The sequence below is a fragment of the Panthera uncia genome, assembly GCF_023721935.1.
Source record: "Panthera uncia isolate 11264 chromosome A1 unlocalized genomic scaffold, Puncia_PCG_1.0 HiC_scaffold_17, whole genome shotgun sequence".
NCBI lineage: Eukaryota > Metazoa > Chordata > Mammalia > Carnivora > Felidae > Panthera > Panthera uncia.
In genome coordinates, this window is record NW_026057577.1 from 59,263,393 (window position 1) to 59,289,119 (window position 25,727).

At 34.5% G+C, this 25,727-nt stretch overlaps 1 protein-coding gene across 4 annotated transcripts in view; it reads left to right on the forward strand.

Moving 5' to 3' along the window:
• The window catches only part of ZFYVE16 (zinc finger FYVE-type containing 16), a 48,758-nt gene extending 26,022 nt beyond the window's left edge, over positions 1-22,736 (forward strand). For 3 of the 4 annotated variants that reach the window (XM_049649715.1, XM_049649717.1, XM_049649716.1), the window contains exons 7-18: positions 1,115-1,490; positions 2,944-3,066; positions 3,775-3,930; positions 4,515-4,739; positions 7,785-7,867; positions 8,652-8,756; positions 9,569-9,716; positions 12,489-12,569; positions 16,424-16,586; positions 17,427-17,532; positions 18,435-18,602; positions 21,946-22,736. In XM_049649715.1, the coding sequence (XP_049505672.1) occupies positions 1,115-1,490; positions 2,944-3,066; positions 3,775-3,930; positions 4,515-4,739; positions 7,785-7,867; positions 8,652-8,756; positions 9,569-9,716; positions 12,489-12,569; positions 16,424-16,586; positions 17,427-17,532; positions 18,435-18,602; positions 21,946-22,107 (1,896 nt within the window). In that variant the 3' untranslated portion in view covers positions 22,108-22,736. The remainder of the gene's footprint in view (positions 1-1,114; positions 1,491-2,943; positions 3,067-3,774; positions 3,931-4,514; positions 4,740-7,784; positions 7,868-8,651; positions 8,757-9,568; positions 9,717-12,488; positions 12,570-16,423; positions 16,587-17,426; positions 17,533-18,434; positions 18,603-21,945) is intronic. The other variant, XM_049649718.1, reaches the window with a different exon arrangement.
• The last annotated feature ends 2,991 nt before the right edge of the window (positions 22,737-25,727 follow it).

The following is a 25,727-nucleotide window of genomic DNA, read 5'->3' on the forward strand; positions in this document are numbered from 1 at the left end:
GACCTGAGCTGATGTCGGACGCTTAACCGACTGAGCCACCCAGACGCCCCCCTGACTTACGTTTTAAGAACCACTGGTGTAACAAAATAGAACTGAGATTTAGTAATTTAATTTAGACTAATATGTGTTTAGTGATTTTCATACATTCAATAAAGTATCTGATAGTGGTATTTATGTTTGCATTTAAACAAATATGCTAGGTGTTAAATAAAAGATAAGTAAGACAGAATCCCAGCCCACTAAGAACTCTTATTGTAAAGTAGCAAAATATTAATAGAAGTGAGTATTAATACATGAAGTTGGAATGCTTTTACTCAGTAAACAAATTTATTGAGCATCTACTCTGTGCCAGTTACCTGATTTATCCTGGGTATAGACAAGATTGTTATGTATCCTACTCTGTTTAAATTCACATAGCATATAAACCTATGCTTTTTTGTCAGGGTTCATGAGCTAGAATTTACAAATAGCCATAATTACCCAAAGTATGTTTCTTAGCTAACACCTACCCTCAATTGATATTTTAACAAAATACAAGTTCTAAACAGGCTAGTAAGATTTACTTGAGTTCAAATTGGTTCTCATTTAATAATGACTCAGCTTTGGCCAGTTCAAAAAGAAAGGGGCTTTATTGAAGCCAGCTTGAAATGTTGTTTATTGGTGGTTACTAGTGAGGAATATACCTACCACTCTGCTTCCTAACCACTCCCCTCCCTGTTCTACCTGCTGATCTCTCCCTTGGTCCCCTCCCCACACCCAAGGCTTTTTGGCTATTGTCAGGAGAGTTTAGTTGAACTAAATTTGCTTAGTGTGTGATATGGTACAGGATCCTGAAGTTCTTCTTGCCTCCTTTTTCTAGTCTATAAAATTAAAGTCATTAACACCTACTGAGTATATGATATAGTAAAGTTAAGTCTTACTCTTCAGAATTTAAAGAGGCAAAATGGTACTGTTTCTTGGCAAATTTGGCTTCTGAAGAATTTCCGAGCCCATTTTGGTTTTATTTATTCTTGTTAAAAAGGTATCTTTGGTTATAGCGATTAACATTTCACAGTTGAACAGAGAATATGAACTGATGTGTTTTGTTTTGTTTTTTTAATTCCATATTTTACAGACAGTAAACACAGTGGATCATGCCCATTCTACTGCAGTGGAGAAAGCAAACAATGAGATAGGAGAGATTACAAGTGACATAATTCGGAGTCCTATTTCTCAGGTTCCATCTGTGGAAAAACTGCCTATAAACACAGGAACTGAGGGGTTACCTACTTCTTGTTCTTTTACACTAAATGATGATGTTTTTGCAGAAATTGAGGGACCACCTACTCCTACTGATGTCTTAGTTCACAGCAATTTACCTGTTGCTAGTACTTCGGATTATAGGTTACTGTGTGATATTGACAAGAATGTCTGCAATAAGATTAGTCTTCTACCTAATGATGAGGACAGTTTGCCCCCTCTTATGGTTGCATCTGGAGAAAAGGGATCAGGTAGGATAGCAGTTATTTAAATTTTTTTTTTTAACATTTATTTATTTTATTTTTGAGACAGAGAGAGACAAAGCATGAACGGGGGAGGGTCAGAGAGAGGGAGACACAGAATCTGAAACAGGCTCCAGGCTCTGAGCTGTCAGCACAGAGCCCGACGCGGGGCTCGAACTCACGGACCGCGAGATCATGACCTGAGCCTAAGTCGGCCGCTTAACCGACTGAGCCACCCAAGCGGCCCTATTTAAATTTTAAAAGAGGGTTTTTTTGAAAGAATGTACTGGTGAATTTTGTGATGTATGAAATGTACTTTTTAGGCTTAGACAATTTGGTTGAAATATGTACTATGGCTTGGTATCTTAAGTTTACAAAAAGTCTTATTATGTGAAAACAAATTCTAAAAAGATCTGAACTTTTGAGTTGAATGGATATGATTCATTTATGACATCTTGAGTCCCTAATTTAGAATGAGGCAAAAGTCTAGTTCAACAGGGAAACTCATTGATTTTTAGTCCTGAAAATATTTCCATTGTTTTAGGGTTTTGTTATTTTTTCCCCTGCCCCCCTCCCCCCATATCATTTTTCTTTAAAGGAGCATAGCGCCCAAAGAAGAGAGTATTGGATTGGACAGCAAAGTAGGAACTTTAGTTCCTCATTTACTACTTAATACATCTATGACTTGAAGCATGTTATTTAATCTCTATGGGCTTCAGTTTCCTGTGTAAAAGAAGAGAACCTGTACGATCTCTAAGGTCCTTTTCAAGCTGGAGTTTCTGTGGCTAGCTCCCAACTCAGAGTAGTTCCCTAGGATACATCCTTGTCACCCCAGGCATTATGCTGCATCCTGCAACATGAAATGATTATGTTCTGTGCATCATAATATAGGGGAATAAAGCTTAGGATCTCTGTTCTGTCAGTAGGAGCTATTTCATGAACCTGCCTGTAGTGGCAGAAATACCTTAAGTCCTATACTTTGCTTGTTTTCCTGTTGATGATATCAAGATGTTTTTTGACACTTGGTCACTGACATAGGGCATATGGCAGCAAGCAGTATGTACAATTTGAGAGTTATAAAGCTGTACTTTCAAGAGTTGTAAATTTCAGAATTTATAAATAGAGTGGCTGGCAGTCTGGAATCCACTTTACAAAAATGTGTGTTTTAAAATTGCATAAATATGCTGTTTAATCAACGTATTTGCATATATACTACATATATAATATACTATGTCAGGGCTTATATGTATTATAGCATTAATATCTTTACATAAATAGAAAAGAATGAGTACATAATAATAGTTGTCCAGGGCATTGACTGATTTTTATGAAATGGGTTTGCTTTTGTTACTAAGTTTGATCAAGCTATTGAAGGATTTCTAAATGTGTTTTTTTTGTTTTTATTGCAAGCATATTTAACTGGAAGTTATATTCTAACGAATATGTTACTTTCATGATTTAGTGCCTGTAATAGAAGAACACCCATCTCATGAGCAAATCATTTTGCTTCTTGAAAGCAAAAGTTTTCGTCCTGTTACATTTGTCTTAAATGCTAATCTACTTGTGAATGTCAAGATAGTATTTTGTAAGTAATGATTAATCTTTCTTTGCCTAATTGGTATGCAGAATTTCTGAAATTAATTAATTGAATTTTGACTGGCAACTATAAAAAGTAAGCATTGGGTATTGAATTTTTAGCCACAAAGGAATATAGATTTTTTAGATTTATATTCAGTGGAACTTGAAACGAAAGCTTAAAGATTTCTACTAGTGTCTTTCAGTCAGTGCTAGGTTAAGCTTATGGGCTCCTAGCTGAGCTATATTTTGATATTAATGATATAATTGACTGTGTTTCATATAGCTTTTAGATGAATTGAAATTTGGTAATTAAATAAGAATCTTGATTTAATAGCAATAAAGACAGTTTTAGAGTAAGTGACATGTGACCTAATTAAAAGTAAGGAAGTAAATAATCCTCAGTACTTAACAATGCATCTCTCAGCGTTTCATTCTCTGAAACAAACTTAATTGATTCTTACCCACTACATTTCAGCATATTAGTCCATCTTTTATTTTATTTTTTATTTTAGTGTTATTTATTAATTGACTCTATAAGATAATCTTTCATCCTTTCTTTTACATTAATCTTATATAATTTAAAGTGTTTTTTTGTGAGGAGAACTTTGGGAAAATAAGGAATTTGAAAAGTTGTGCTTCATGCAAAGGACAACTACATTAGTTTCTGTGGTTAAAAGAAGTTGACATTTATAGTTGTATGCTTTTATCACTTAAGATTCCTCAGACAAATATTGGTACTTCTCAACCAATGGATTGCATGGCTTGGGACAGGCAGAAATAATTATTCTATTATTATGTTTGCCAAATGAAGATGCTATTCCGACCGACATCTTCAAACTATTTATCACCATCTATAAGGATGCTCTAAAAGGTATAGCATTTTATTTTGAACTGTTCAGACCAGGGGATGGATAAATTAATTAAAGGCATTTATGCTTTTGGCTATGCTAACTGTGCTAAAGATTTATTTTGTGAAGAGATTGCTGATGTCTTAAAAGATTTTCAGTCATTTTCAGTCATTTTCAATTTTCATCATTTTCAGTCACCTTAAATCTAGCATTTTATGTAATTAGTGTCTTTAAACAGTTTTTTTTTTTTAATTTTAAAAATGGAAATATATTTGCCTTCATTTTTTTATATATGTCTATATTGTTTTCTTACTATCTGTGTAGGATTGGGGGAGATAAGAATTTTCACTTGGTCATGCAGTGCAGAGAAAAATTTTAAACTACCTGTGGTTAGAAACATTTTCAAAATTTTGTTCACAATTCTCAGTCTCCAGGAATAACTGAGCTTTGTACACATAAGTTACTCAATTGATGATGCTTCAAGAGTGGAAATAAGAAAAAAAAATCTACGTTGCTTTTATTTAAGAAAGTTTATACTGCAACATTCAAACTTAGAATGCCTCTCAGAACAATTTAAAAATCTTCTTATTAATGATTTTATTTCTAGGAAAATACATAGAAAACTTGGACAATATAACTTTTACTGAGAGTTTTCTCAGTAGCAAGGATCATGGAGGATTTCTGTTTATTACACCTACTTTTCAGAAACTTGATGATCTCCTATTACCAAGTAATCCTTTTCTTTGTGGAATTCTTATCCAGAAGCTAGAGATTCCCTGGGCAAAGGTTTTTCCTATGCGTTTAATGTTGAGACTGGGTGCAGAATATAAAGGTAAGTTTTAGAATAATAAGTTAAATCACATAGGTTCATATGTACTAAATGTAAAATAAGAATTTCAGTGATATCATTAAAATCAATTTTTTAATGGATTTAAGGGGACTACTTTTGTTTTGATATATTTTTAAAATTCCAAAACAGCCTTTCTCTACTACCAAATGAACTGTCTAGACAACCTTGGTATATCATGAAGTTTTAGATGTTGATAGCTATATTAACTTACCTTAAAAAAATTTGTTTTTAAATTTTAGAACAAAACATAGAAAACATTGAAAAGTTTTCTTAAAAGCATATACCGTAGGGAGTACATTTTGTTACATTTCCTATATTTTAAGAAGGTAAATGATTTCCCCTCTAAATTTGTGTACATCATAAAACCAGACATGAAAGATTATGAAATAATGGTCTGGGTTTATGTATATGGTTATTTCTAAGTTGAAATAATTTCTGGTGTTAAACTTTTTGAATTCCCACCCTTCATCCCTGACTTTTTTCAAGAAATTATTTATTGCATGTAAAATATATCTAATGAAATTTTAGGTATTTGATTATAATTTAATTAAAATAGGTATTTTCTTGGAGGAAAATTAAATGTAGGGGGTTTATAAAATTTATAAAATATTTCAAGATGGGCAGATTCAGTGAGATATAAATCTCCCTCTTTGGCAAATTTATTATGCTGTTTGATTTTAGGGGGAGGTCTTTACCATTTAGGATTTAAACATGTGATGCTATTATGTAAAAAGTAAATTTTATTTCAGGTTTTTTATTGTATAAACTACAGAGCTTAAGAAATTTAATTCTGTGTCGGTTATTTCATACATTCAGCCTGATATTTTGTCTCTGATATAAATATTTGAATGCTATTTTTATGAGAAGTTAGGTCAATATATAACCTTAAGTCGTTATGGAACATATAATATATAACTTTGGCCAGTGTTTTGGTTAGTATCACTTATAGATACTAAATCTGTTTTTCTCATGCTCAAAGAAGCAAAATCATGGAGCAACTTGTGGGACTTATCAGAAGATCACAGGGGTTGGAGCCCAAAAGCTATGATAGCTGTTTAGTGATGATGAGGATAAAAATCATGAGTTATACAGGTTTTTCCTGCTACCTGAAAGTAGAACATTCCTATAAAACCTTTTTAAAGCCAAAATGGCATAAAGGAAAGAAGCTATCACCACTTCATAAGCACAAAAATCTGTTTCATAGTGAAAACAGGAAGTCACATAGGTCTTTTGTAAAAGCAAAGTGGTATTAAAGCAAACTTGGATGAGGGAGAAACCTGTACATACATAGAAGTTAATTAGTTTTAGCTGTTTTCTGAGTTCTTTATGTATTGGTGGATTTTAGATATAAAGAGGCATGGTGTCCATGCCTCTTTAGGCATGAACTTGGAAGTACTGTGTGTGTGTGTGTGTGTGTGTGTGTGTGTGTGTGTTAGAGAAAATGGATGTATGGAAAATTTAATGACAAAAGTTAGAGTTCCAAGATTAAAGGATAGAAATAATGGTCTGAAAGCAGTAATTATTAGAAATAGTAGTAGAAAGTGGGGATTATCTACACATTTGCATTGAGACCGTTTGTTTGGATTATCATTCAGTGTTGGATTAGGTGATTTAAGAGATCCCTTTGTAACCCTGACAGAACGTTGTCTTTCTAAATAAGCCATAACCTTTGAAAATACTGTTTCAAATAAAATTACTTCAAGTTGTAGGGGCGCCTGGGTGGCTCAGTCGGTTGAGCGTCCGACTTCGGCTCAGGTCATGATCTCACAGTTCGTGGGTTCGAGCCCCGCATCAGGCTCTGTGCTGACCGCTTGCTCAGAGCCTGGAGCCTGCTTCAGATTCTGTGTCTCCTACTCTCTCTGCCCCTCCCCCGTTCACGCTTTGTCTCACTCTGTTTCTCAAAAATAAATATAAATGTAAAAAAAAAAATTAAAAAAAATTACTTCAAGTTGTAAAGGATGCTCCCTCATTCATAAAAGATGGAGTGAAAAGTCATCACATATCTTAATCAGATCACTTATCATTTTAATGTCTTTTACCACTAACATCTGTGTCTTTTTCCATTCTGTACCCTCTGCCCTCTAAATAACATAGTTGTCCTTTTAAAAACCAAAAAGTATGTTTGTAATAGCAAAGATGTGAGTTGCTCTGACTTAAATTTTAAAAATAGACAATGTCAGGTAATATGTGTTTTCTTAGAATATTAAGAAAGAATATTTGTATGACAGGTATGAGAGAGGTTTGTTTAAGAACTAAGCTGAGAACTGAAAGTTAAAATGTTTTCTGCTTTTTATTATTATAGAAATGTCTTACCTTTTCTTCCAGAAGTGTGCTGCACTGCTAACCAAATACCTTTTCCTTTTGGTGAATAATATTTATAGTGCCTTAAAGGAAGAGAAAAGTAGTTACGTGATAGACTCCACCTTTCTTCTGTTTCTCTGCATTGATTTTTTTGACTCTGTGTACCCCTTTTATCATGCTGACCCAAGAACTATAAAAGTTTACTACCATCTGTAAATTAGCACAATTGAATATTAATTTTAAATGTCTTAAAAATCCTGAATTATTCATTTCTGTTTAAATTGTCAGAACTTTATAGGGGTATATCAGATCACTGATTTTCCAGCCATTATCGTTTTGTGAAATCAACATGTATAATGAAAAGATTAAATACTTTGGAATGAAGCAAGCCTAATTTCAAATCTGTTTCACTGGTGATTAACTTAGTCACCATAGACAATTTTATTAATTTCTGTGTCTCTCCTCTCCCATTTGTAAAGTATGGGTAGACATACTTGCCTCACTGGGTTGTTTTAGGGCTTAAATAAGATAATGTATATAAAGTTTGCAGTTCAGTGTAGCCTCCAGTAAATACACACTATGGGTTAATGTATCTCTCACTTTCCCCAGAGAACTGATTGGGTGGTATCTATCCATAATCTTTGAAAAATGAGAATTAGAAGTAATAAATTCAAGACTTTTTTGGGGTTTTATTGATGGTAACCAGTTTGCCTTTCTTATCTATAGTATATCCTGCTCCTCTAACAAGTATCAGAGGCCGAAAACCTCTTTTTGGAGAAATAGGACATACTATTATGAACTTACTTGTTGTGAGTAATCAAACAATTAAGTGTTCTTACATTGTTAACTTTAATATTTTATTTAGCATATTTTATATGTTTGCATTTTCCTCTATTAATTTGGCATATTTGGTATAATGAGAGTTTGTTTATATCTTTATTTAGATAAATGGGCTCTGTTTCTAATGGATTGCTTTTTAGAATACATCTCTTAATTTATGTGTACCTGATTCTGATTGCCTTTTGATTCATTCTGCTGCATTGCTAACACATTTAGGTAATGTGAGATCTACACAGTTATTGAAGTGTTAGTAAAAGTAATTAGTAACAATGTTAGTAAAGTCAGTCAGTTTGGTGATTTTGAGCAAATTGTGGCCTGAGTTTCCTCATTTGTAATAGGAAGGATTGGATTAGATAATCTCAGGTTCCCTTCTACCTTTAATTTAAATAATTGTTTTATTTGTAACCATAAAAAAGTATTTGGACTTATTTTTTTTTTTTTTTGAGTGGACTTATTTTTAATTTATACATGTTTACTTTGAAGAGTTATTTTGGAAGATTTATAATTAGAAAGAGGACATCACCCCTAAATACTACAGAATTTTTCCTGAGAATGATATTCTTTATTACTATTGTGGAGTAGCTAGGAGAATTAGTTGGTTTTTCAAGTTGGTACTACTTTCTGTATGGCATTTTGATAGTTATATATCACAAGTCTTAAAATGATGGACATTATTAAAAAAGTATTTAATGAATGGGTAAAATGCTCATGGATAGTTTAAGGTTTATGGAAATGTCATTATTTTATATGTAGGACTTTCGAAATTACCAGTATACCTTGCATACCATAGACCAGCTATTGATTCATATGGAAATGGGGAAGAGCTGCATAAAAATACCTCGGAAAAAATACAATGATGTAAGTTTAATTTCTTCATGCAGATTTTGAAGATAATTATTGAACATTAGATTTCTTTAAAGGTGTGTTAAATTTGTTTTGAATCAGACTGTCTAATACATAATGGCAAAAAATAATATTTTTGAAATTAAAAAAAATTTTTTTAACATTTATTTATTTTTGAGAGACAGAGAGAGGCAGAGTATGAGCAGGGGAGGGGCAGAGAGGGAGACACAGAATTCGAAGCAGGCTGCAGGCTCCGAGCTGTCAGCACACAGCCTGCTGCGGGGCCCGAACTCACAAATCGCGAGATCATGACCTGAGCCAAAGTCGGACGCTCAACCAACTGAGCACCCAGGCACCCCAATATTTTTGAAATTTTAGATTTGTTTCCTAATAAGGGATTTGTTTTTTCTTTACTGTTTTTTTTAATGTTTATTTTGAGACCGAGAAAGAGAGTGCACACAAGCAGGGGAGGGGTACAGAGAGAGGGAGAGAGAGAATCCCAAGCAGGGTGCACGCTTTCAGGGCAGAGCCCAATTTGGGGCTCAGTCTCACAGACAGTAGGATCATGACCTGAGCCAAAATCAAGAGTCAGAGGCTTAACTGACTAAGCCACCCAGGTGCCCCTTTACTGTTTTATCTGTTAATTGAGGTGATTTTATGTTAAAACATTGGTTTCTATCACATTCTCAGGGAGTTGTCTAGACCAAAGCTTGATAATAAAGAAGAAGCTTAGAAGCTGGTTGGAAATGTGGCCCTTTGAATGATTGTAACTAATAAGGACATAGCATGTTAATAGTGTTTCTAAATGGTGGTTTTTTTTCCCCCAGGTGATGAAAGTTATAAATTCTTCTAATGAGCATGTCATTAGCATTGGAGCTAGTTTTAGTACTGAAGCAGATTCTCACCTAGTCTGTATACAGAATGATGGCATTTATCAAACACAGGCCAACAGTGCCACTGGCCATCCTAGAAAAGGTAAGTGTTGGTTCCTAGTATTGATCTATAAAAGGACCTCAATAAATGGAATTCCATCCAAAGGGGAAATATATATATATTTTACTTATTTGCTGAATTGATGATGATAATACAGTTTGCTTTAAAATTTTAGCTACACAGGGGCATCTGGGTGGCTCAGTCGGTTGAGTGTCTGAGTTCGGCTCAGGTCATGATCTAGCGGTTGACCAGTTCGAGCCCCACCTTGGGTTCTGTGCTGACAGCTCAGAGTCTGGAGCCTGCTTCGGATTGTGTGTCTCCCTCTGCCCCTCCCCTGCTCACACTCTCTCTCTGTCTCAAAAATAAAAGAAAACATAAAATAAAATAAAAAATAAAATTTTAGCTACAGAGATTAAAAATTGCTTCTAATTTGTGTTTTTTTCTTGGGCTACATTAGGTTTAAAGGTTAAACATTATATTTATTTTGATATCTTCAGGTTTAATTTATCCCATGTGGTATGAATTTTATTTTCAGTAATTTCTCTCTGGAATGAGGTGTTTGTCACCTTTGTTTGCTCTTTGCTTCAACTCTTCTTAGGGGAGTACAGGGTGGATAAAGAATGAAGAATGATTTATAATTTTTTTTAATGTTTATTTATTTTTGAGAGAGAGACACATAGAGCGTGAGTTGGGGAGGGGCAGAGAGAGAGGGAGACACAGAATCCAAAGCAGGCACCAGGCTCTGAACTGTCAGCACAGAGCCTGATGCAGGGTTTGAACCCACGAACCATGAGGTCATGACCTGAGCCAAAGTCGGAAGGTTAACTGACCATGCCACCCAGGTGCCCCGAGAATGATTTATAAAATTATAAGTGGCTGGGGATATAAAAATGGTAAAGGTGGTAGAGTAGCTTATGTGAGTGTCATTACTCTCACTTCTGGCTGAATGGCCTCAATGACTACTGTGATTGCCAAATCCTTGCAATAGAGGGCCTAACAAATTGAAAGTTAAGTGAAAGTGAGTATTTCATAAAAGTAATACATTTTTATAAAATACATATTTTTTAAAAAGTATTTTTAAAAAAGGGGGCACCAGGTGGCTCATCAGGTAACTGTCTGACTCTTGATTTTGGCTCAGGTCATGATCTTACAGTTTGTAAGGTAGAGCCCCGTGTTGGACTCTACACTGACACTGCAGAGCCTGCTTTGGATTCTCTCTCTCACCCTCTCTCTCTGCCTCTCCCTTGCTCTCTCGCTGCCTCTCAAAATAAGTAAATAAACTTAAAAAAATTTTTTAAGTATTTTAAATAAAAAATAAAGTTTTAAAAGTCTGATATTCTAGCTGCTAATAAAATTTTTGCCTCTGATTATAAAGGTAATATATATTTACAGTAAGTTTAGAGAATGTGTTTTAAAAAATAGTAAAAGAAAAAATAGTGCCAAGGTATGGCCATTGTTGACATTAACATATTTCCTTCTTATATTAGTAGATATCTATTAAGTAGAAGATTTTACTGGATATTTATATTTTTAATTTAACATGTCATTAACACTTTTGTTATTGAAATTCAACAACTATTTAATATTTGTTTGAATAGGTATATATTTTATAAAATTTTAAAGGTATAAATATCTACAGTGTAAAACCTCCTTTCTTCCCTTGACCGTGAAGCTTATCTCTTTTCCTCCCCACAGGCAACCAAACCAATGTTATCAATTTTTTGTACATCCTTTCAGAAAAATTTTTGCTTGCATGTATATTTAAGCAAATACACACACACATCATCCTTACACTTAAAAAATTTTTTTTAATTTTTTATTTAGTTTTGAGAGACAGAGAGAGCACAAGTGGGGAAGGGGCAGAGAGAGGGAGACAAAGAATCTGAAGCAGGCTCCAGGCTCTGAGCTGTCAGCACAAGCAGGGCTCAAACTCACAAACTGTGAGATCGTGACCTGAGCTGAAGTCGGACGCTTAACCAACTGAGCCACCCAGGCTCCCCACTTCCACTTTTTTAAACAAGTCATAACATGTATTCCATTCTGCACCTTGCTTTTTCTTTTAGCACATCTTGGAGATGATTCTGTGTTAGTATAAAAAGAACTTTTGTATTCTACGTAACTTTACACTTTTTATGTGTTCATCATTCATTTCTTCCTTATTAATGGACATAGTGAGTACCAATTCTTGGTTATTTATAAAAATGTACTATGAATAACCTTGTATATGTATATATTCCTGGTAGTGGAATTGCAATTTTAATAGGTAATTATCAAGTTGTCTTCCATAGAGGTTGCTCTGATTTATGGTCTTACCATTAGTGGATGTTTGATTTCCCATTCTCTGACATAGACACAAACATTTTAAGTAGTACAGTAGCTGTCAATTATTAGATACAAACATTACCTAACCTTTATGCAGTATTTTTTATCTTAATTTGGTCTAGTTTTTTTTTATTAGCTTTCTAATATAAGTGGTATGGTATGGGCATGGCATTTATCAAGTACTTAAATATGCCATGCTCCACATTATACATTTAACAAATATATAGTATTTCAAAAAAAGGTAACATTAGGGGCACCTACCTATTTGGCTTAGTTGGTTGAGTGTCAGACTCTTGATTTTGCTCAGGTCATGAACTCAGGGTTGTGGGATCGAGCCCTTTGGTGGGCTCTGTGTTGAATGTGGAGCCTGCTTGGGATTCTGTCTCTCTCTCCATCTGTCTCACTGTGTCCCTGGCCCCGCTCACACTCCTGCTCTCTCTCTAAAAAAAAAAAAAAAAAAAAGCAATATTAAGACTTTTTTTTTTTTATCAGTGACAGGTGCAAGTTTTGTGGTATTCAATGGAGCTCTCAAAACATCTTCAGGATTTCTTGCTAAGTCCAGCATAGTTGAAGGTATGAATTTCATTTTTAAGATTGTTTTAACGTAAAGATGTTTTCCATTTCCTTTTAAAATGTATTTGACACAAAAGAACATATGTAAGTTAGAAAGCACACTACCACAAATTTATATGAAATCATTACCCAACTCAAGGACCAGAATATTGCCAATATTTGGGTCTACCTTAAGCATAACAACTCTGCCATAGGCTGCACGTCCTGCCTGTACAGAGCCTAACAGTCAGTCTGAGGTGAGAACTTAGGGTGTTTCCTTAGCATGCACACACCCTGATCATGCACACAGTATTGTACATGTGTGTGGCCTTCTAAATTCCCAGAAATATGTTAGAGCTTTTCAAAACCTTATGGCCATCACATTCTCCAGCTTTTCCTTTTAAGTGTTTGGTTGGCCTATTGTTTGCCTCTTCTGTTCATCTGCTGCACAGGTGGCTCCACTGTTAATCATTGGCCTCTAATTGTTTTTGACAAATGCTCCCTGAGAAAGGCCTTTTTGTACTGGGCAAAATACCCAAGTCAAAATTATCAATTCTCTGGTAATGAGACTTTGAAGGAGCTCTGACCTCCTTTTGCCCTTTCCTGTGGCTACCAGGCTTTTGGTTTTTACCATGATTGTAGGCTATTGGTTTTTAAGGCTTCCACTCAGCTAGAGAGGAGAGGATGGGAATAGGAAAGTTAAAATGACAGAAAGCCCAAAGCTTGCTGTTTTTATGAAGATCCAGCCATTTTTCTTGAATAAATATCCCCCAGATTGCTGCAAGACTTTAGTTAATTTCCAGAGTTCTAAAAAAGTTTCTTGTGACATTTTATTAGTTCCCTTGTTCTTTTTATGGAGGAGAGTATTTTGGGAGATTCTTAAGTCTGCTTTTTCACTAATGTCCTCCCTACTATCTCAAACATAGGTTTATAGGAAATTCTCTTATCTTTGGTGCCATGCACATACTTTATTCTTTTTTTTAGTAGTGCCTTGGCCACTTTAAGCCTTTCAGTTTTCCACATTAAATTTAGGACCAACTTGTCAGGTCCTAATGGTCCATTGGAATTTTTATTGGAATTGCGTTAAATCAATTAGTTTAATTTTGAGAAAAACTGACTTATTTTCCATTCTCAGTGTTCCTATCCATAAAAATGGGCTATCCTTAATTTAGGTAATGTTCACTGTCTTTTTTTTTTTTTTTTTTTTTTTTATTTTTGGGACAGAGAGAGACAGAGCATGAACGGGGGAGGGGCAGAGAGAGAGGGACACACAGAATCGGAAACAGGCTCCAGGCTCCGAGCCATCAGCCCAGAGCCTGACGCGGGGCTCGAACTCACAGACCGCGAGATCGTGACCTGGCTGAAGTCGGACGCTTAACCGACTGCGAAAAAAATTTTTTTAATGTTTATTTATTTTTGAGAGAGAGACAGAACATGAGCGGGGGAGGGGCAGAGAGAGAGGGAGACAGAATCTGAAGCAGGCTCCAGGCTCTGAGCTGTCAGCACAGAGTCCGACATGGGACTTGAATTCAGGAATGAGATCATGACCTGAGGCAAAGTTGGACACTTAACCGACTGAGCCATCCAGGCACCCCTAAGATTTTTAATATATAGTATTATGTCATCTGCAAATAGTGAGAGTTTTACTTCTTCCTTACCAGTTTGGATGCCTTTAATTTCTTCATGTTCTTTAATTGCTGTGGCTAGGACTTCATTACTATGTTGAATAAAAGTGGGGAGAATGAACATCCTTGTCTTATTCCTGACCTTAGGGGTAAAGCTCTCAGTTTTTCACCATGGAGTATGATATTGGCCTTTATTTCATATAAGGCCTTTATTAAGTTGAGGGATGTTCCCTCTAGACTTCCTTTAGAGAGGGTTTTTATCACAAATAGATGTTGTACTTTGCTGAGTGCTTTTTCTGAATCTATTGAAATTATTGTAGGCTTTTTCATGTTTTACTTTTTTGTGGTGGGTTTTGATTTTGCTCCATTTTTCAGGGCAGCATTTTGTCCTATGACCTCAGTCCTCTGACCTAAGAGTTGTTCATTTTCAGTTTGTTCAGTATTTTTCTTCTTGTAAGAATGGAGGTGACAACTTCAAACTCTTTATATGTTGGAGTAGACACTAGATGTCAGTATCATTTTTTGTAATACCAGTTGGCTGGCTTTTGTTGATCTGAAGCTGTATTTATTTGTTATTTTTGAAGGATATTTTTGTTAGATTTAGAATTCTTTGAAAGTTTTAATCATCATTAAAGATGTCATGTTGTCTCTTGGCCTCCATTGCTTCTAATGAAAAGTCAGCATAATTTTTTACATTTGTTTCCCCATATTTAATGTGCCCTTTTCTCCAGATGTTTTCAAGATATCCTTTTTATCTTTGGTTTTCACCAGTTTTACTGTGATGTGCCTTTATGTGGTTTTCTTTATATTTTTCCTGCTTGGCATTTATGGAGCTTCTATTTCTGTTAATATTTTTTTAATGTTTATTCATTTAGCCCATATTTGCTTTTCATTCTTTGAAAGTTTTGCTTTAGGTCTTTAAATATATTTTAGAATAGATGTTTTCAAGTGTGTGTTTAATACAGCATCTTGGCTATGTATCTATCTCATGGTTGGTTTCAGTTGTTTAGAGGCTCACATTTTCTTGTAGTTCTCTCTGGTAATTTTTGATTATATACTTGTCACTGTTAATATGCTTAGAGACTTGAGATTCTATTAACTTTTTCTGAAGAAGGTTTATATTTAAGCAGGCATTTTCATGGCAAATCATGTTGAGCTTGTGTAGTCTGTATTTTTCACTTTGTTAACAGATGGATCTGTGGAACTCCTAAGGTGTTTACAATCTGGCAGGACACTTCTCCAAATCTGTTTTGCCTACAGATTTTGTAAGGGCTTTGGTTTTTGTTTGTTTGTTTTTGTTTTGCCACAGTGCAAGTTAATGAGATGTTAATAAGGTCTCTCTACTTTGGTTGGTCCAGAGTGTCAGTATCTCCCAGCATTGCTTGGTTTCTAGTATCTCTGTTATGTTCCAAGCCTAATAGCTATTCTCTGTTAGGCTTCATCTAATCTAACTCGAATACTGTGTCCGCAATTCTTGTCCAAGGACTCAAAGGGATCCTTACACACAGTCATCTGGTGTCTCCCCCTTCAGTGTCTTGGCCCCAGATTCCAGGCTTCCCCAAACTTATCTCTGACTTCTCAGCCCAGTAATGGCCATTGTAGGTTTAATGGGTCACCATGCAGAAATTGTCTTGAAGCCTAGAACCTGGGCAATTGTGGGTGTACCTGTTGAGTTTTCCTCTAGGAATCACAGTATTGCACTTCATGTTGTTCACTACCTGAAAACAATTACCTCATATATTTTGTCTAGTTTTATGACTGGTTGTTATGATAGGGCAGCTTGGCATCAGTAATTTCATCATAGTAATGAAAATTCTTTCCATTGTTTGTTTTTTTTTAAAAAAGAGGGGGGCGCTTGGGTGGCTCAGTTGGTTAAGCTTTGACTCTTAATTTTGGCTCAGGTCATGATCTCTTGGTTCATGAGAGTGAGCCCCACGTCAAGGTATGTGCTAATAGCACGGAGCCTGCTTGGGATTCTCTCACTCTCCCTTTCTCTCTGCCCTTCCCCCACTTACACTCACTCTTTTTCTCTCTCAAAATAAATAAACATTACAAAAAGTTTAAAAAAGAATCCTTAACTTTGAAATACTTATTTCTTAGTAGAAAATCATTAAAATCATTTAACAGATGATATAAAACTTGTATCTTGTGCAGAACATATTTTGATAGCAAATTTTATGGATTAGATATATAAATTGATATTTAATAAAAGGAATGAAACAACTCATGAGTGAAACAACTCATTTTTAGATGGCTTAATGGTACAAATAACACCAGAGACCATGGATGGCTTGCGACTAGCTCTACGAGAACAGAAAGACTTTAAAATTACGTGTGGGAAAGTTGATGCTGTAGACCTCAGAGAATATGTGGATATCTGCTGGGTAGATTCTGAAGAGAAAGGAAACAAAGGGTAGGAATTTTTTGTTACTAAAATATAATTGATTTGATGGAAGGGGAAGGATAAAAATGCCCTGCTAACAAAATTAAGCATTTTATGAGTCAATATAGAATTATACCATTAATTTAAATGCCTATACTCTAATGAGTGGTCTTTTTTTTTCAAACATGTGCTTAACCAGCCTCATGTATATTTTCTTGACTAAGATGCTATAAATTATTAAAGAGTGGTCACTTTGGGAGAGGGACAGTGATAAAATGTGCACTTTGTAGCAATGTGACCTTGATACCAAGGTTGAAAAAGGCAACATATTTTTTCTGTTGTTTGGTACCTATTTTTGTGAAGTAAGTAAAGGATACCCTTTGAGTGTTTATTCTTTTTTATGTTGATTCACCGTAAATACAATAACTGAATTTAATAATATATACATTAGAGGCCGTATAGAATATTACTGCCACTCCTTCCTTTCAGTTATCCATTTTCTTGCTCTTTTGGAGATTGGCTAAAGGGTCTATAGTAAAGAAGGAAAAAGAGGGCTAATGCTGAAGGATTCCAAAACCAAGTTATTGAAATTCCTCAGACAGCTTTTCTTTTAGGAGTCTAAGGCATTTTAAACCTCAGGTCTGTATTGGGCATATGAAAGAGTAGATATAATTTGCTACACAATCAAGAAATCTTGGTAAATGTTTTAATTATTTGTAAATATTATTTAAATATTTGTAGGTAATGAGCTGTCTTAAGCTATAAATTTATAGTTTTCATATATTTTCTCCTTATTCAAATCTAATGACTCATTTCATAGAAAGCATTTTGGTACTAATAATACTACCATATTGTGTTTTATTCTGTTAGTGTTATTAGTTCGGTGGATGGAATATCATTACAAGGATTTCCAAGTGAAAAAATAAAACTGGAAGCAGATTTTGAAACTGATGAGAAGACTGTAAAGTGTACTGAGGTAACTGAGAAAGAAGATTCCTTCCCTTTATATGTTGTGTTTGGATATGGTTTTTTTTTTTTTTTAACTTGGGAGATTTCTCATTGCAGCTTATTAACACTTTTTATATTACATGTTGAAACACACACATATTTTCATCCCAGACTGCCTTCTGTATACCAGATTTGGATTTCCATAAGATTATTTCAGGCTTTGTATGGTACTGCCTGTACTCCCTGCCGGCTCATAGTTAAGTTTCGGCAGCATTGCCATCTTTGTATAGTAATATGTTATTTGACTGTATTATTTTCATTTTTCTCTTATTTTATAAAAAATAAAATATTTTATAAATATCAGTTTATAATCAGCATTCACAATGGAAAATTATTTTTGCATGTTTCAACTTTAAACTAAGAGGTTATGGAATTATAGATTCTCAACCCCTTAGTCTATGTCCATACTCTCCCTCACTCTACCTCCTGAGTCAGGCAATCAGTGTTACTCGTTTCTTAGGTATTCTCTGTGATTTTATGCATGTACAAGATACAGAGAAACTATAGAGGACATAGAAACTATAGAATATTATTTCTTTGTATGATTTTTAGCTTCATTAAGATCCTTACAGGAAGGTGATGGACTCATTTGTACCCTTCTCTAAACTGAACTAACAGGGTTTTTGTTGCCACAGGTTAATTTTAGGTTAAAATAGCTAAGTCTTGCCATATTCCAGAATCTTTGGTTTTAAGCTCTTACTACTTACTACTTACTAATGTGTGTATATATAGATAATGCTTTTAACTTGTGAATTCCATGGCACTAACACTGGAATTTTATTAATAAAGTTGAATTGAAAATAGCAGTTGTATTTTTCAAGCTACTTTTAATCTTAATCATGACTTGTTTCCTAATTAAATACATTTCAGGTGTTCTACTTTCTAAAGGACCAGGATTTATCTATTTCAGCAACTCTTTATCAGTTTGCAAAAGAAATAGCCATGGCTTGTAGTGCTGCACTGTGTCCTCACCTGAAAACTCTGAAGAGTAATGGGATGAATAAAATTGGTCTCAGAGTTTCCACTGATACTGATATGGTGAGGCATTTTTTGGTAATGTATTTTTGAAATGAATGTATCATATATTAAATAATCAAAAGTTTTTTCTTTAACCTTTTATTTGGGACAAATGAAGAGAACTAAAATTTGTTGAACATCAATGTGTACTACACATTGCATGTACATTATCATCTTTAACTCTCTTCAACAGTGGTCAGCAAACTTTTATGTAAAAGGTGAGACAGTAAATATCTTAGGCATTGTGGGCTGACGGCTTTTACAACTAACTATTCAGTCCTGCCATTATAGTGCAAAAGCAGCCATAGACCGTATATAAACTAATGAGTTCACTGTGTTCCAGTGAAAGTTTGTTTACAAAATAACTGGTGGGCCAGGTTGGCCCACGGGCCATAGTTTGCTGACCTCTGCACCATAGCAGTCCTACTTGATAAGTAGGTTTTTAATTTTTTAAATTCTGACTTTGTTCACATGATTTAAAATTACAGAATTTGAGAAATGTTAAAAAAAGGAAAACCTTAGTCTTCTTTCCTATGTTTTTCTCTAATGTGTCTTTCCTTCCTGTGAGTCTCCTTTACTACTCACACAAAATTCTTCATTTCTAACACTTCTGGTCACCAGATATGTAGAGAAACTACACCCACCGGCAAGTGGTTCTCAGACTCCAGCAGGATATCCAGAAATTCAACTCAATTTTGACACTTTATACCCAGAGAGAGAACATCAGATCCCATAGGTTAAGGGTTCATTCCTACAAGACTGTTCCCCCACACCCCTTCAGATGCTAATCATAAGCCCAGGTTGTCCGCTCTGTTTCTGAACAACCAGCTATAGATCAGAAATTCTAACAACCTCCTCCTTGGTTTTAATTAATTTCCTAGAGTGGCTCACAGAATTCAGGGAAACACTTATGTTTACCAGTTTATTAAAGGATATACACAGATGAAGACATATACATAGGGTGAGGTCTGGGAGGTTCTCAAGCATAGGCACGTCTGTCCCAGTGAAGTTGGGGTATGTCACCCTCCTAGTGTGGCTGTATTAGCCAGCCTAAAGCTCTCTAAACTCCCCACTAGTGGGATTTTATGGAGGCTTTCTTATGTTTGGTAGGATCAAATAGTAATGCCATTTTTAGCCCCTCTCCTCTCTCTGGACAGGTAAGGGTAGAGCTGAAAAATCTAAAGCTTCTAATTATGGCTTGATCTTTCTGGTGACCAGTCCCCATTCAGGAACCCACCCAGAGTCACTTCATTAGAGTAAAAGATACTCCTAGTGCTCTTATCACTTAGGAATGTATAAGGGTTTTAGGAGCCCTGTGTCACGGACAGTTTAAAATACAAATATGAGAACAAGAGACACTTAACAGTGTTCTTATCAATTAAGAAATTACAAGGGTAGAGGTGTCTGAGTGGCTCAGTCGATTAAGTGTCCAACTCTTGATCTTGGAGCAGGTCATGATTTCATGGTGGGATGGAGTCCCACCTTGGGCTCTGCATTGACAGCATGGAGCCTTCTTGGGATTCTCTCTCACCCTCTCTCTCTGCACCTCCCCAGCTTGAGCTCTATCTCTCAAAACAAATTAAAAAAATATATGTGTGAATATATATATACGTATATATACATATATATATACGTATATATATGTGTATGTGTGTGTATATATATATATGTGTATATATATATAATTACTAGGGTGTCAGGAGCCCTATACCAGAAACCAGGGGCAGAGAATGATATATATATTCTGTTGTCTCACAAGCGTGTATAATAGGACCATCTTTTCAAACATTTCCAGAGAGCAATATTCATGTTGTAGTCCATGTAATGGGTAGCCCCTAGAGATATTAACTCCAGGTTATAATGTAAATGGTTCCCAGTAGAGTTGTATAAGATAATAGCCCTGGAAAGATCTCCTTCCCACTCTTGACTCCCAACCCCTATAGTCTATCTCCATAGTCTTCTTCATCCTCCATTCCTGGTCACACAATCAGTGTTACCCATTTCTATGTAGTCTTTATGAATTTTTGCATGTACAAGCAAATAAGTATATAAATCCTTTTTTTTTTAAAAAAATTTTTTTTCAACGTTTTTAATTTATTTTTGGGACAGAGAGAGACAGAGCATGAACGGGGGAGGGGCAGAGAGAGAGGGAGACACAGAATCGGAAACAGGCTCCAGGCTCCGAGCCATCAGCCCAGAGCCTGACGCGGGGCTCGAACTCACGGACCGCGAGATCGTGACCTGGCTGAAGTCGGACGCTTAACCGACTGCGCCACCCAGGCACCCCTAAATCCTTTTTATTCCTCCTTTTACTCTTATTTTTTAACCTTGCTCTTTCAATCTATGTTTTAGAGATATTTCATATGACTACATATTCTTTTTAACAGTTGCATAGTAGTCATTTCTTATATAAATGTACTATAATTTATTTATAACTAGTTTTTATGTACTGGTTGACATTTAGGTTATCCACAATATTTTGCTTCTGCATAAGTGTGAGTATATAACATTCTTAGAGTAGAATTGCCAGGTGTAAGTTTGTACTCAATAGATATTACCATATTGTCTCAAACAGAGGTTACTACCACAATTTGTGTGAGAGAGTTCTTCCCCCAAATCTTTATCAAAGCAGTATGTAATCAAATTTTTGACTTTTACCAATTTTATAGGTAAAAAATGATACTCCAGTATTATTTTAATGTGCATTTCTGTTTCCAACATCCAATATAATCAATTTTAAAGCAGGTTCTTCATTAGAATGGTTAATCTAAACATGAATGAGTTCATATACTGAGGGTTTGCTTTTCTTCAGTCAGGATGTGTTATACTCATAGTTCTTTTGGAAAGAACTTCTACTTTGATCTTACTATTAAAAATTCCTTTTTCAAGTAAGCATCTGGTAATTATTTGTTTCAGTAGCCCAATTATTTTTTTTAGTCAAATGTATTAAAATGTAATTTTCACCAGCAACATTACATTCAAATATTAAATATTTTTGCAACAACAAATTCAAAATAATTTTAAGTAGATTTTTTTTTAATACCATAGGTTTTTATTTATAAGTCATGTTGGTAATTATTTAAAACCTTAGTTCTCTAGTGTGTTTACATGTGCATTGAGAAGAAACCTGAAGTATGAAGTAGTGGTATTTAAACAATTTTCATGATGTCTATGGGAAAGACACTTACAACTTATGTAGCAGATAAAAGTATAGGAGATGTGAAACATTAGTTTATGAAGTATTTATCAAGTATTTTCTTAACATGCTTAAACTGATATTTTATATTAGTTTGTATTCATCTGCTGAGTTAAGCAAGATTGCTTACTTTCTAGGGTTGACTTATCAAGATTTTTTTTTTTCCAGGTTGAATTTCAGGCAGGATCTGATGGCCGACTTCTTCCTCAGCATTATTTAAATGATCTTGATAGTGCTCTAATCCCTGTACTCCATGGTGGGACCTCCAGCTCTACTAGTTTACCATTAGAAATAGAATTAGTATTTTTCATTATAGAAAATCTTTTTTAGTGAAAGATATGAGTAATATATATTGCAAAGTAATTTGTTAAAACTAAATCCACTAAAACTGAAATGCCACAGACACTAAAAGTAAAGATTTGCTGTTTGAAACATGTAAGTTTTGCTTTTTAGGTAGGAAATGATCTTTTTAAATCATTAGCACAATATTTAAATCTCTAAAAATTTAAGAGACCCACAGTTTTTGAAGCTCTGACTTAATACAAGTTCTATAAAGACAAAGATTTTTTCTGTCTTTAATAAATTTGTAGCATTTACTGTGTTATTTAAATGCAAAGCCAAAGTATCTGCACTTATGTATACCTCTTTATGCCAAGAATGATTTTAATGAAGGCTCTTTTCAGATGTAACCTTATGAGGGAAATAGCTGTTACATATGCCAGTTACATTGCTGGCTTCTAGAGTCTGTTAAAAATGAATTTCAATGGCACAGTTTCCAGATCTTAGTCTTATAATTCTTTGAATAAGGCAGATAACGTATTTGTATAATTGGAGTGGAGACCTACCTCCATGATTAGATAAACTCTGATTATTTGGATCAAAATCAGAATTTTGCCTTTTTTCTTCTCAAATTATTATATATATATATATATATACACATATATATATGTATATATATATGTGTATATATATATATATATATATATATGTGTATATATATATGTGTATATATATATATATATATATTTACACACACACATATATATATGGTTTTCTTCTTTATTAAATGGGTATTCTTAAAATAATTGTGGGTGCTTCAGAATTTTGTGCTTATATATTTAAATACATTGTTTTTATAGCAAAAACATGTGATTCAGTATATGTTTTATAAGTCTTTAATAATTTATAAATAGGTAATATTTTTGTATTGCAGTGCATTATGTTTTCTCCTTTCCTTCCAAAATATACCCCACTGTATTTACCACTTCTAAGAGTGATGGACAACAGGCCATATGACCCTTGAAGTAGTCATTATGTAGCAATAAATGAAGCCTGAAACAGGATTTTTTTAACTTCTCCTTTAAACCTTAGAACTTTCTTGGCGAGTCTGCATATTTTCAGTGACACCAATGTACTAAATATACATTTTAATGAACTAATTACTTTTGCATATTTTGTATTCTCTATATGGTAGTTATTTTTTATAACAGGATATTAACCTAAGTTAAATTCTATGTGTTTGAAACTGTTACAGAACTTTCCTCTTCAAACAGCAAAATTGTAAGAAGTACTTTGTGTTAAAAAAAAAAAAAAAAGTAAAGGGGATATTTTAGTTAGTCCTATAATTTACATTATATGAATATAATCATTATTTTCATGTTTCTTTTTTATTCTTATGTGGTATATGTTTTTGTATCAAAACACTCATTGTATATTTCAAGAAAAAAGAAAACTACACTAAATAACCCTGATGTAAGAAAAAGACTTATGAAGCATCTCAACACTAAATAACCCTGATGTAAGAAAAATACTTATGAAGACCAAGTCAGGGTTATAACTCAGGATCTGAGTCTCAGGCTAGGAGAGACTGAGAATTTTACTCCATTGGTCATATGGTTCCTACTGAATCACATCTGTAGTACTAGCCAAAGACACCCTATGAAGGAGATTATCAGTCTCCTGGAAGTAGCTACTTCATAAGCAATGTAAAATGTTGCAGCTATTAAATAAAAAGGCAACACAAAGTAACCTGTGAAATTTATTGAATGGTATAGGATAAAAACAATTGCATATCAAACTCAGTTTATGTTTTCTGTGTATACTGTGTGTTTATTTTGCAGTATAAGTAGTTGCACAGTCTATGAATACTGAAATTACTTTAAAATAACAATTTGGTGCAGGGTGCTTCCCTTGATATAGGATAGGATAGGATTTGGATTTGTTTTCATAAAGTCTCTACAATTAATAAAAATTGGAATAATGTGCCTTTGGAGGCACATTTTGAAGTGTTCTTTGTAGCTGTACAATATGTTTCTGAATGCCATTGTTACTTATTTGGTCATGTTCTTCACATTGGTACTTATTTTGAAATTTTAATTTTTTTAAAGGTGAAGAAATAGAATGGTTCTTTGTATTCAGTCTGCACTGATCTGTTTTGGTCTTACGCCTTTTAGTATTGCTCTTTTTCTCTGAATTTTGAAATATGAAGTAAAATCTAGCCCACTTGTTCTATGCAGCCACCAAACAAACTTTGTGTCTATATACTTGCTATGTACAGAGCACTTTATTAGGCTTCACTGGTTGACAGATGAATAAAGTATTTCTGTCCCTAATGGAACTGAATATGTGAAGCAGATAATTAACAAAGTAAAAGTAATTGCTATAATAGAGATATGAATCTTGACTACATGGTTGGAAAACAACCCAGGAGGATGACTATACCAATAAGGAGAAGGTTACCTGAGAACTTGTTAGATAGTGGGCATTAAACTCGGCTAGGTAAGAGATAAAAATCTGAAAAGTAGGTAATATATAGAAAGACTGGACCTTCTCTTGTATGAATATCTCACCTTCTGATTTAATCATAAAAGCAGTAGCCTGACTATGGTATCTCAACTGCCTAAATTTATAATAGCCTAGATTCAAATATTGTTTTATAAGAACAGAACTTTTCTTTTTTTAGTAGCAAGTATAACTTTGATAACTTGACTCCTATTTTAAAAGAAAATATCCTGAAATAAACCAGAAACCTACAAAACCATCTTAGGTTTTAATTTTTTTCTTTGTGATTAAAAAAATATATTTCAGGGGTGCCTGGGTGGCTCAGTTGGTTGAATGTCCAACTTCTGATTTTGGCTCAGGTCACGATCTCATGGATTGTGAGTTCAAGCCTTACATCAGGCAGTGCAGAGCCTGCTTGGGATTCTCTCTCTTTCCCCTTCGCTGCCCCTCCCCCACTCATTCTCCCCCCCCCAACATTAAAAAACTTAAAAAGTTTCATATATATATATATATTTTTTTTTTAATTTTTTTTTTCAACGTTTATTTTATTTTTGGGACAGAGAGAGACAGAGCATGAATGGGGGAGGGACAGAGAGAGAGGGAGACACAGAATCGGAAACAGGCTCCAGGCTCCGAGCCATCAGCCCAGAGCCCGACGCGGGGCTCGAACTCACGGACCGCGAGATTGTGACCTGGCTGAAGTCGGACGCTTAACCGACTGCGCCACCCAGGCGCCCCTCATATATATTTATATATTATATATATATATATTTACACAGACACACACACATGATTCAAAAATCAGAATAATATACAAAACTTGTAGGGTCATCTGGGTGGTTCAGTCGGTTAAGCATTCAATTTCAGCTCAGGTCATGATCTTGCAGTTCATGGGTTTGAGCCCCATGCTGGCTGTGTGCTGACAACTCAGAGCCCGTACCCTGCTTCAGATCCTGTGTCTCCCTCTCTCTCTGCCCCTCCCCCCCCCTTGCTCTCTGTCTCTGTCTCTGTGTGTCTCTCTGTCAAAAAGAAAAATAAACATTAAAAAGAAACTTATCAATGTAAAATTTACCTTCCACGTGTCTACCTTGTTCTTCTTACCCTCCAATCTCAACAAGTAATCATTTTTATTAGTGTCTTTTTTTAAAATTTTTTTAATGTTTTATTTA